General features: G+C 32.5%; 1 protein-coding gene across 5 annotated transcripts in view; it reads left to right on the forward strand.

The window, feature by feature from the left end:
• Positions 1-12,898, forward strand: part of LOC108909242 (heterogeneous nuclear ribonucleoprotein K) — a 231,069-nt gene that overhangs the window by 207,740 nt on the left and 10,431 nt on the right. For all 5 annotated transcript variants that reach the window (XM_018713505.2, XM_018713504.2, XM_018713503.2 and 2 more), the window contains one exon: positions 11,094-11,222. In XM_018713505.2, coding sequence (XP_018569021.1) covers positions 11,094-11,222 — 129 coding nt within the window. The remainder of the gene's footprint in view (positions 1-11,093; positions 11,223-12,898) is intronic.

Consider the following 12,898-nt stretch of genomic DNA (forward strand, 5'->3'; position numbering starts at 1 on the left):
AATAAGTCTGCTAAGTGACACAATATTAGAAATTTAAAATGTACAAATTTTTAAATTTAAAGAAACAAAAACGATATTTTTGATATTTATAGATGGGTAATATATAATGCGATATAGATTTCGAAAATGTAATTATCTCAATTTGTCACAAAACTGCATATACGGTCTTTTTCCGAAGTAGGGCAGTATAGTATAATTAAAGTAACATACAAGAAGACAAAGCTATTAGTTACATATAAAATTTCACATTGTAAACACTTTTTTTCTGGAAAATAAACAAACGAATCAAGGAATTTGTTTGAATGATGCAAAGATCGATAATTGTTCGATGCTGTCACAGGGGAACGGGATGCGCACGCAAACCAAACGGGGCGCTCGCTCGCGCCATGCGCTATGTCGTTAAACGGACGTCTTCTATTCAAAAATTTCCCGCGCGGGAATTACCGCACAAATGCGGGAATTCCGCAGGTCTCATTGACATGCGGGAAATTGCTGGAATGCTGTAACGCAAACCCTACACGTGAACAATAATCACATATATTATGAAACAATAATCAATAAGACAATACATGATACATTTTAAAATTAATTGTAAAGAATAAATAAAGAATATAATATCAAAAAACAAGCAAAAAGGTATCTACAATATTACTGCCTTAAGAATGTAAAATTATGAAAAATTCGAAACTTTTTTGTACAAACGACACCGCCAGAGATCGATGTTATAGGCAGAGCAGCCGCCGACGACACGCTCCGAAACGAAAAAAAAATCACTTCTGTTTCGAATTCCGGAAACTGGAAACATGTTCGAATATTACGAAATTCGAACTGGAGAACCACGTGATAAAAAGTACCACGTCAAGATACGAGTCGACCATCAATTTCAGTGGGCGATAATCCAAAGATGGATGAAATTCGGAAAGGCCAATTGTCCAAACTTAAGGCGGACGTCGCTCCAGGGCCTCTGGGGACCCAGCAAGGGCTGTGAACAAACGTCGACTTTGCAACAAGACTCAATTGATACTATTGATAGCCTCTAAATATATCTACCTTACAAGGGTCAAAAGGAGGTAGATCCGTGGCGCGACACCCAACCTGGGGCCAAATGCCAGGACAACTTAACACCAACCTTATTGAAGTTTATTAGAATTTTTAGTCATTCAAAACTTCAAAGTGATATTTTTTGCTAATTTTTATCATTAAGCTATTTCTAATCCACAAGTGACTGTCTGTATTTTAGTTGTATCCCGTATTGCGATATCTCGAAATTCATCTGCAAAACCGTGGGTTGATACGGACAAATGTCTAATCCATCTGCTGATATCATTTTCTAAATTAGAGTCGGAAAAGGCATCCGACCAGTGGAGTTGGCTGGCGGGTTCACGCGGCACAACCGTGGGTCTCCGGCCACCGCGTCCCGCGTGTACGGGTGACAGGTGGAGCGAGCAGGTGAGAGGCGTGCGGCCTGTCTATCGGGATCGCGTGTGGAGTCAGGCAGGCGCGCCGCCGTCCGACAACCCCCAATCAATACCAGCTGCGGGTGCTCGGCTCCCTTTTTTCGCGGCGTTGCCGCCCTTACCGCGTGTAAAGGGGTTTCGTGCCTTTTTCACTAAAAACTTGGAAGGCACGTGATGAGCGCTCTTGAAAACGCAATAAATCCATTGACACACACTTTACAGGGAACAGAATATTCCATGAGACGCTGTAAGACAGAAAATTTCATATTTAATTCACTGCTGAAACACTTGATGTCAAAATTTGTGGTCTAACAATTTAAAGGTTTGTTGTTGTACATTTTTAGTATCAGCTGTTGCAATTTTGTTTTACTTTAAAGCTAATCCAAATCAAATCCAAAAATTTTGATCTGATAAAGTTATATTTAAGTTCTTTTACACCAAAACGTCTAGTTATGCTAAATAGTGACTTTACAGACAAGCTATTAATTAATGACTAATATTACTGTAGGAATCAACTACTCTGAGGACTAAAGTTTGTTGCGTTTTGTTTTGCAGCTGTGGGAGCTTTCTTCAAACATTCAAAAACTTTTATTGGACAGAAATAATGTAAAAAAGATAAATACGCATGCAATATAAATAGCGGCTTCTTCCTCTTCCAAATAGTCACAAAGATCGTTTCGGTCTTCTACTTCATGAGAACTTCCATTGATCTTGTAAGAGATTGCGAAAGATTTTCAACTATAGTCTCAATAATTGGAGTTGTGTTTTGTAGAACAATGTGGAATTTGAAACTTTAGAGAAGACTAATACATGAAAATAATTCTAAGATCGATTTTACTCGAAAATTGTACAGAGCATATCGATGCCCAACAATATCTTCTGTAACAAAAACCAAACATTTTTTAAATTTTATGTCAGAACTACCAATAATAAAATTGTGATAGTTTTTCTCCTCTATGATTCTCTACTCTTATGTTGAAAATAAAATAGTTAAAAGGTCTCTTATTTAATTTATTTATTCATACAAGTTTCAAAAATATTGAATTTTTATTTTCATTTGTTTCTATTTTTACTTTTTTACCTTCATGTTTTTTTTGTGTACGTAGTTAAGTAAATAAAAAAAAAAATTGAAGTTGCTGCTTTGTATTAGAAATGTTATTTTTGCACCAAAAATATAGAAAATAAATAGGTACTGCCTCCACCTAAATTCACTGCTTACATTTCACTGCATTCAAATAAATATCAGTTGATTTATAGACGAAAACGACATTCTTAGAACGCTTATGCCAGTTAGAATTTTGTTCGTCATCATACGTCATACTTGATAATAGCAAGGTATTATGTCGTGACATACAGTTGTCATTATTTACTACGCCACAAATAGTTTAACTGATAAACGTTTAAAAATCTCTTTGAAGAATACACTCTTTCATGACAAGACACTCTTATTTTACGAAAACGTGCTAAAACATTATGTAATAGTCAAAATTAACGTGATCAACTCGAGAAAGTGTGCTATGTTATAACGACTACAGAAAGTCATTAGAATACTAATAAGATAATTAACTCGATTACATGAAATTAGGTAAATTGGCCGTTTTGTTAATGACAGGGAACAACAAACATTTGAATACACAAAGGTCATTGGCGTAACTCTGCGTTATTATTTCAGAAAAGGTTCTAATTTAATTTAATATTAAGTTGCTATGTGCAAAAATGTATTTACAATGAAATCGTTTCAAAACAAGTGTCACAAATACGATATTAAGTACATACTTAAATATTTTTTGTATTAATAACAAATTTAGTGTATTTTTATTAAATTCTATTAGGCAAGTTAATATGCATTGTATTAGCATGTTTATAGGGAAATCGTAACTTTTCTTAATGTGATATACTTCTGGTTAGATAAGTCGTTTCAAAACAAGTGTCACAAATACGATATTAAGTACATACCTAAAAATTTTTTGTATTAATAACAAATTTAATATGTTTTTATTAAATTCTATTAGGCAAGTTAATTTGCAGTGCATTAGCATGTTTATAGAGAAATAATGAACTTTTCTTAATGTGACATATTGTTGGTTAGGCAAGTTTTGATCATTTTGGTGCAAGGCGTTATGTGTTTATATATTTATTTCAGTAACAGAAAGTTACACACAATTATATTTTGAAACCTTCCTTCTCTCTGTACCTTGAATTTAATGTAACTTTTTCATTTAATTGAATTTCTACGAAGATTTCGGCTTGATGGAAACTTTGGTATAATTCAGTTTTGTTAATAAATATTTTGTGAAATTGTATTTGTGACCTGATCATTCCTTACATTTTTTAAAAATATAGAGGAAGGCTATAACATGTTTACAGATGGTGTAAATTTTTAGTACAACATTAGAAAATTATTAAGCTGTTTGGGTATACTGACTACTTTATAAGATTTTTTTGATCTTATATAGATACCCTGTTGCTATTTGGCATATCGATTTACTGTAAATTGTCAAAAAAATCCGTTTTCGCTAAACGCCTAAATCTCCCAGATATGGCAACAACGTCCAGCCTTGCTGGCTCTCTTGACATAGCCTATTCCCGTCTCCTCATTCGGTGCGAGGCTCTGTTCGTGGTTTGGTCCGCTCCCGGCTCTATTCAGTCTCTGCCTTTGTCTCTATCCCGCAGTATGCACTCGTTCCGGTGCCGAGATCATACTGGAGCAGAATCGCTCATTTATTATTGTCTTTAATTAGCTGAACTGCTCCAGCTATCCGGATTTGTAGTTCTTTGTGACGTTTTAATTACATGTTCCGTGGCAGTTAGCGTGGAAATGTTGCCATTGTTTTCAGAAGGTTAGGTGGCTATATCTAAAACGTTAACGAGGTGCTCTATATGTAGTTCTCTGTGTGTGTGTGTGTAATGTAGATTTGTTGTGTTGTACATGTTGTGTTCTTTGTTGTGTTGTTAAATGTGTTAATTTGCCTTTAAAGGAAAATTCTACCATGAAATGAACACCTACTTGTAGATGTATACTATTCAAATTCATTGAATTTATAAATTTTACTAAAACACTGTGTATAAAATTAATGAATGATCTGACATCCGAAAATAATTAATAATGAACAAATTCCCTTTTCGGCGATAACGAGATCTTAAGCTTAAACGACTTTAGATTTTGTTTTATTCCTGAAGCAGCTTTAATTTATGCTAGACTCGTTTTTTTGTATAAGAAAATGTGTATTAAAAAATTTTTGTTACGTCTATGGATTATTTGATCATGCCACTCCATTTTTTATTTCCTTTCACAATTAGCAGCAGTTTTATTTTAGAAAATTGTTCCTGCTTTCTGAAAATATTGTTTATCAGTCGGGCATTGGAAATAGCTATAGGGAACATAATTTTAAATTGAAGATTAAATTCCGATTCCACTCAAGGGTAACTTTTTAAGTGCCTTTAACGCGAAGAATACTAAACAGCTTGATTTTCAAGAAGTTATTAAGAATTATTTCAGTAATGTTTAATTTAATTTTCAATGTTTTACCATAACTTTTTTTTTAATTTATTTATTTTACAGAAAATGATCTAAAATGTTGGTCAATATATACATTTTTTCAATTTTGTATATATATTTATTTATTTTTGAGCAAATGGCTCAAGGAAGGACTCAGTTTGTTGAGCACCTACATCATAGTGCAATATAACTATTTCAGTGATATAATCAGTCTGTGATTATGGAAATATCGATACTATAATGCAATATTATGACAGTTGGGTATATGAATAAACTAAAATGTCTATACCAATTAGATACAGGTACACGTCGACACCTTAGTGTCTAGAATGAGATCTAGAGATCAAATGTCGCAGATTTAGAGCAGTGTCGATATCTACCGACATATATAGCATATATGTTGTGACATTTAATCTCTCTAGACACTGTAGTCTCTACATACTTTAGAGAACGTCAATATAGGAATCCCAGACACTCGGCATTGAAATTTGATAATAATTCATAGTAGATGTATTTTTGAATAAGATTTTAATTTAGAATTTAATCTTTATCCACAGATCTATTATTAATATGTGCAGGATAAAATCAATAGCATTATTAAATATTGTGGAATGTACCTACTTTAATCTTTTCGTTAGTTTTGTTTCGTTGTTTCAAATATTTGAATAATGAAATAAAGAAATTAAATAATTATAGGTAGGTATTCCTATTTCTGGATTCAGTATATAATGTTTAAACTACTCAAGTGTAAATCTGGTTTGTTTAAAACCGGTTACGAATTTGATATTTCTGTTAAATAACTTCGTTTGATATAAATTACTTTGTCGAAATAAATGTCAGATATCTCTTTGTAGATATGAATTAGAATATACTAATTCTACTAACATTGAAATATTAAAAATTATATTTTCATTAACTAAACCTTTACTGGAATGGGTGATGAAAAATTTGTGTCAGATCTACAAGTTTAAAGCAAATGGAAAATGTGCAACTCATGCATATACAGGGTGTTCAGATTTGATCCAAAACACCCCTATCAGGTTTTAATGAGTGCCACAATTTTAAGGTTATTTTTTACACTATATCTTAATGCATCTGTGGGAAACCTGAAGATTAATTAATTAATTATTTTTTTATGAAACTTAAATTTTTTAAAAGTGTAAATTTTGTTTTCGTTACAAGATTGCTATATTAAAAGTACTTAAAAATTGCAACATAAATTGGGAAAGGTTTTAAAAGTCACTGTTACTCTTTCACAGACATCTTATAGTGCAATTTCAAATTTCATTAAAAAAAACGGAAAGCTATAATTCAATAGTGGGAAGTTGGGTGCTGAATTAAACTACGTTATCAGATTTCTAAACAAAAATCCTTAATATGATTTATGACAATCACCTGTCTAAAAAATCACAGTCGTGAACTTAATTCTCATAATATAAAATCCAATTGAAATATATTGTATTTCTGCTTGTTTTAGAGAGCTTAAAAGAAGTTTCATAAATTATCTTGTAAAATTGTTAAATACTACAGGGATGGCCAAAAGTACTGAATAAAATTCATATCTTTTGAATGAGTTAATTTTTTTTAAAACGCCGAAACACGTTAACTGATTTTGATTTTTTCCCATCTTTCGGTTATATAATAATTAATTTTTCTTCAACCCCCTAACCCCCAGCTACCCCTACTTTTTTTTCAAATGGAAACATAAGGCATGAGGGGGCTCGTTGAAAAGCTTATAGAAAACCGAATCCAGCCATACCAAATAAACAAGTTTTATTTTTTCAATAACAAGTTTTTTTTCATTTAGAAATTGAAACAACTAGATAATTTACAAAAATAAACTCAATGTCGCAAATGCTGAAAATGTCCTCCATTCACTATTTGGCATTCTCCAAGACGATAGTAAAAGCTGTCCACAGCATTCTGAATGACTTCAGCTGGTAAATTATGCATCTCCGCCCTAATCTTGTTCTTTAAATTCTCAATATTATCCGGTCTGTCCTGGTAGACTCTTTCTTTCAAATATCCCCAAAGAAAATAATCCAGGGGTGTTAAGTCGGGGGATCTTGGCGGCCATTCAACTGTACCCCGTCTACCAATCCAGCGATTTGGAAACATTTCATCTAAGTATCTTCGAACATCAATACCAAAATGTGGGGGAGCGCCATCTTGTTGGAACCAAATTCTTTCATTCGGTATATCTGGATCAATTTCATGAGGGAAAATCACAGCTAGAGCAGGTATCAGGTCAAATGTTAGGAAATCCAGGTAGCGTGCGGCAGTAAGATTTTCTTCAAAAAAGAATGGGCCCAAGATTCTGTTGTTGATGATACCTGCCCATACATTAACTTTTTGTGGATGCTGCGTATGCGATTCGCATGTCCAGTGTGGATTTTCCTGGGACCAAAAGCGATAGTTGTGCCTGTTAACCACTCCATTTAAATAAAACGTAGCTTCATCCGAAAAAAGTACGTCTCGTTGAAAACCATTATTGTCGTCACACCGTCTCATCATTTCCTCACAAAATTGTAATCGCCTATCATAATCGTCTTCCAAAAGCTCTTGGACAAGACATACCTTATAGGGGTGGTATTTCTCTTGTTTCAGAAACATTCGAATTGCAGTTCGAGAAGCATCGTGATTGCGGGCCAATGAAACAGTTGAAGTATGAGGATTTTCAACAAGTTCTAATGCAATGTCTAATTTCTTTTCTTCATTCAAAGCACGTGCCCGTCCAGTTTTGGGCAAAGTCTGTACTGTACCGTGTTCCTCAAATTTGTGAAATATTTTACTAACTGTCCCTTGCGAGATTTGGTTTTCGGGATATTTCGCATTAAATAAATCGCGCACTTCAGCCTGACTTCTTATTTTGTCTCCACATCCAAGCAATATCAAGATTTCGATGCGTTGCCTTTCCGACAATACCATTGCAATTCAGTAAATAAATTGATTTTGACACAATAGTAACGTTTCGAACTCCAAACTAAAGTGAAAAATTAACCAGAAAGCCTGGCAAGTAAGAGGTGCCAAAAAAACGCAACATAAAAAATATATCTTGTTTGCGTTAGCAGCGATAGGTACAGTTAAGTAGGTATTTTATACAACCCTAAAAACCTTGCTATTGAAAAAATAAAACTTGTTTATTTGGTATGGCTGGATTCGGTTTTCTATAAGCTTTTCAACGAGCCCCCTCATGCCTTATGTTTCCATTTGAAAAAAAAAGTAGGGGTAGCTAGGGGTTAGGGGGTTGAAGAAAAATTAATTATTATATAACCGAAAGATGGGGAAAAATCAAAATCAGTTAACGTGTTTGGGCGTTTTAAAATAAAAATAACTCATTCAAAAGATATGAATTTTATTCCGTACTATTGACCATCCCTGTATAGATTGCTAACTATACGTGGTAATTTAACAATATTAACAATTTTTTTCAAGTCCCGTTGTTAAATTTATATAGAAGATATAAATAAAGACTTCTCTGAAATTGGAAAAGCAAAAAATCCAATGCCTCCTTAACATGACAGTTTATTGACGTCTTCTTGCTGGCCTCCTCAACAGTGTCAGTTCAAGGCATATCGACTTCTTTGTCCTATTTCCCACGATCGTCAAAATAGCTATCGATTCGCGATATACTATTATTAGTCGCGAATCGACTTTAATCGGCCTAGCAACGTCTAAATCAAAATAATATTTGATGAATGGAAATCGATATGACGGGCTTTATTAATAGGATGTGTTTGAAAGGTCGTTTCATTGTAAAACGCAACTCTTGAATTTAACGATATCTGTCAAGGAATGCTGATATCACGATTTACAGAAAACTAGTCATTGATGCAATCTGGCTTTAATTTTTACGGTCAGGATTTAGGGTTCTTAGAAATCCTGCCGTTATATGAACTCTTCAATTTTGTGACCCGCAAAAAATTTCCGCAAGTGTTTGGTCGGAAAAAAAAGAAGAGTTCGGTTGAGAGATATTTATTGAGAAATTCTTGGATAAATTCACTTGCAAGAGACACAACATATACGTCTTTAGTCGCTGTTATCCTGCGTATACATAATATTTCAAATCTGGATGCTATTAATTATTATTTCTACATCAAAGATTCAAATATGTCTTGAATGCCAATAACAATCGAAATCAAACATTGTTTTTAATTAAAACTTCCGCAGTTCTTTCAAGCCGAATGAAAGACTCCGTGATAACATTTAAAAATGTTAGGGCTGCTAACTTCTATCATTGCAGACTACAGAATAATGCACGTCATGTTTCTTTTATTTGCAGAACAAATAAAAGGCAAACTTTTTAAATTTACAGAGCCGCAACAGTTTTTGAAATATCTCGTTGAAACAGTGAGCAATGAGATTCTATTATCTGTGCTCCATTTTAATTCAAAATCCTTTTTAGTTAAAACGGTAGAGGTAGTTCGTATTTTGCGATACAATTTCATTGTCGGTTGTATGTATCTGGATATCTCGAATGAAATTCGTTTGTGTCCCATAGAACTTCTATACATTGTAACTCTAAACTTTATTGTGAAGCTTCAATAACAAAGGATCATTTGATAATTACGGGAATATACACTTTTACAATTCATTAAAGTATCTAATTTAATAAACTATATTTGCAAAACTTAAAAGCCAGTTAAAATCAAGAAAAATTTATCAAACATTTGTAAATATAAGAAAAGGAAAAGGTTCTTTACATATTAATTAATTACTGGAAATGCCCGCTTTTGTGAATTATAAAGGTACTGGATAACCGCGACTTCATTTTATAAATGTAAAACTTTTAAATAACTATGACGTCAGCAATCAAATTCAATTTTTTTGAAAGGAAAAAAGTTGGACATTTTTATACCGATACAACAGAGTAACTAGTGACTAGTGACTTTTGACTTCCACACCCTGTATAAAGAAAAGGAACAATATTCAGTTCAATCGCAGACAAAATAGCTATCGCCAAGCTATATTGTCTGTGGTTCAATTGTCTTCATTTGTGATCAGTAATCTCTTAAGATGTGTACCATTATCAGTGAATCGCCCTGTATTGTCATTTCTTTTAACATTGCTTCTGCGATATGTGTATATTGTAGTGTCCATTTAACTGTGAATTATCGATTAAAAGGGATGTATGCTATGAAATTGAACAAGTGAAGTGTAAAACTGCACGTTATAAAACCACCTCGCTATAAATTATTGCCAACGTTTGCTGTGTAATGAATAAATCTCGGACATAGCAGCAGATCGTGAAATGGTCATTGATTGGACAAATATCACATTTTGTTGAACCATGGTACTGCAGTTCATTTAATATTAAAAAAAAATCAATGTGCCGGTAATAATTAACATTGTTTTATTAAATTAGCTCCATTTTAACAATGTTAAGCAAAGTAAAAAGCGCACCATAGTTTTATGAATCCTTAAATTGCTTAATAATTTGCAAAGAAAAATTGTTAAAAAACATCAACATTTCTATATTATTGTTTTAATTAATGACTAGCCCTTCATTCAAAAAAAAATAATAATCTTGTACAGGGGCGTAGCCAGGAGGAGACGAGGATAATGCTCGCCCTAGAAATCTTCCCACGTTAAAATTAACGATAATGTTTCACAGTTTAGAGAAGATGTTTATTTTTTACTCATCAAATTTTTAGTGTAATGAAATAAGCCTAAAGGTGCCTTGCACATAAATTCATGGAGTTTAGTCTTCTTGAAAGATATCTGACCCAAAATCCGACTTGTTTGCCCTTTTATATCTCCGGTTATAATATGAATGGTGCCTAATCAAGTACGCAAGTGTTGAGCACTAATATGAATAATGTTATTTTGAAAAAAATGTATTTTCCATAATATCGCAATATATTATTGCAAATTATTTGACAGTTTTTCAAACACTTGTCGCCAGGCAACAAAGAACTAAAAAGTGGCATTGCCGATTGGCAACAGATTTAAGAAAAGTTCTAGATAATTATTTTGTAATTCATTATTTTTTACATTATAATCGGACACACCTTTAGTCATAGACAATTATTGTGTACTTCTCCATTTGCTGCTGCTGTGCAGTGTATCACTTGTTTTTACAAATTATTAAACAGGATTTAGTAATAATATTTTTAAATTTAATTTTTATTTTTCAGAAAACTGGTGCCAAAATCAAGATATTTTCAAACCTAGCCCCTCAGAGCACTGATCGTGTTATACAAATTGTAGGGGAACCATCAAAATGTGTTGACACTATCAGAGAAGTTTTGACCCTCATTAAACAGGTAAAAATATAATCATATTTGTAATGTATACATTTGCATTATAATATCTTTAGTTTAAAGTCATAGGGTTTTATGTTACAATTTTCCAAATATTGAGATTTACATATCCAAGATTCTTTATGTTGTTCTGGCCTCTTATAATATACTCATACTCTATGTAACTCTCCCACTATAATATACGCGAAAACAACTTACAATTTTGCATGATTTTGTAATTTCCATTAAAACAATGTTCTGTGTGTCACATTGAACTTAATTTACAGAAGTGTTTCCAACCTTATAAAATACAAAGTTCTATGATTCACATAGAACTTTTGGCGTTATTACATTGTTTATGATGTTGTTTAGATATTTGGCTTAAAATAAAAAAGACACAGTTAAATGAAAAGCGATGAATGAGTCAAATAATTTTTATGCCAACGATGATAATGATATACATAAGGACTAAATTCTTTCAAAAAGCAACAACATGTAATTTGGTCACTGCTACTCAATGTGACTGATGACTTTATATGTCCATACTGGCAAAGAGCGACTTATATTATCATGGGTACTACAAAAGCACGATCTAATGATCAACTAGATCAACTTAAGTTTTAGCTGATGACATTGCAGGAAACAACTATTCTGGCCAGCATTGAATTATATCTGCAATGTCTAATAAAAAACTAGAATTGTTCGTCAGTCGAACCAGCAGGCATATACCTGTTTTGGATTTGCTTCGGGTCTCTAAATCAACACTTCACATTGTAAACTTTAAAACTTCTTATGCTCAAATTAACTTTACAGAAATAATGAAAACCCTGCTACAGAAAACACCAAAAGCAGCAACACCAGTTGCATTACCTTTAAATGTCTTTCTTTTGGAAAATTGTTTTTATAACATAGAACTCTATAATTTTAAACAAGCATATGTTTATTAATACTTATACAGGCTGTTCCAATTTGGTGTGATTCAAACTTTAACCAGAATTAATACTAAAAAAATCATTAATGTGTTTCTTAAGAGTTATATTTTTTCTGATACCTTGTTTTATTTATAAGCGAATTTAAAGTGACTGTTTTTTTTTATTCCAACGTAATTGAAACCCTAATTTAAATTTTAATGATATGTAAAAAGGGTATATTGTTTTGAAATCTAGAACGTAGACCTTCTAGGAGAACATAACAGTGACAGATAAAGTTGCATCATTACAATGACAAAAAAGTATGGATTGCATAGATTTTAATAAAAGTCAATATGGGCAGTTGTCCCTCAATTTTTATAAACTAAAAATACGAGAAACAATGCCATTTGTCTTTTGGGTTTGGTAGGAACTTAAAAAAATAACAGTGTTCCAAAAACCGTAAATAGGCAAAAAATTTGAGGCAAAGAAAGGATCTTCTCCATATCTACACCGTTGTATTGTAAAAAAAAATACTAGAACAGCACCAAATCATACAATTGCCTATGTAACAACACTATAGTGAATCTGGTTTAAATATGATTATGCTTTAGAAAGATATTAGCAAGAAATGTGATTTTAAAAATGTATTGCATATCTTTTAATAAAAGTCGATATGGGCAGTTGTCTTTCAATTTTTAGAAACTAAAAATACGAGAAACAATGCCATTTGCATTTTGGGTTTGATAGGAACTTAAAAAAATAACAATGTTCCAAAAGCCGTAAATAAGA

The sequence above is a fragment of the Anoplophora glabripennis genome, unplaced genomic scaffold (genome assembly GCF_000390285.2).
Source record: "Anoplophora glabripennis isolate ALB-LARVAE unplaced genomic scaffold, Agla_2.0 scaffold431, whole genome shotgun sequence".
NCBI lineage: Eukaryota > Metazoa > Arthropoda > Insecta > Coleoptera > Cerambycidae > Anoplophora > Anoplophora glabripennis.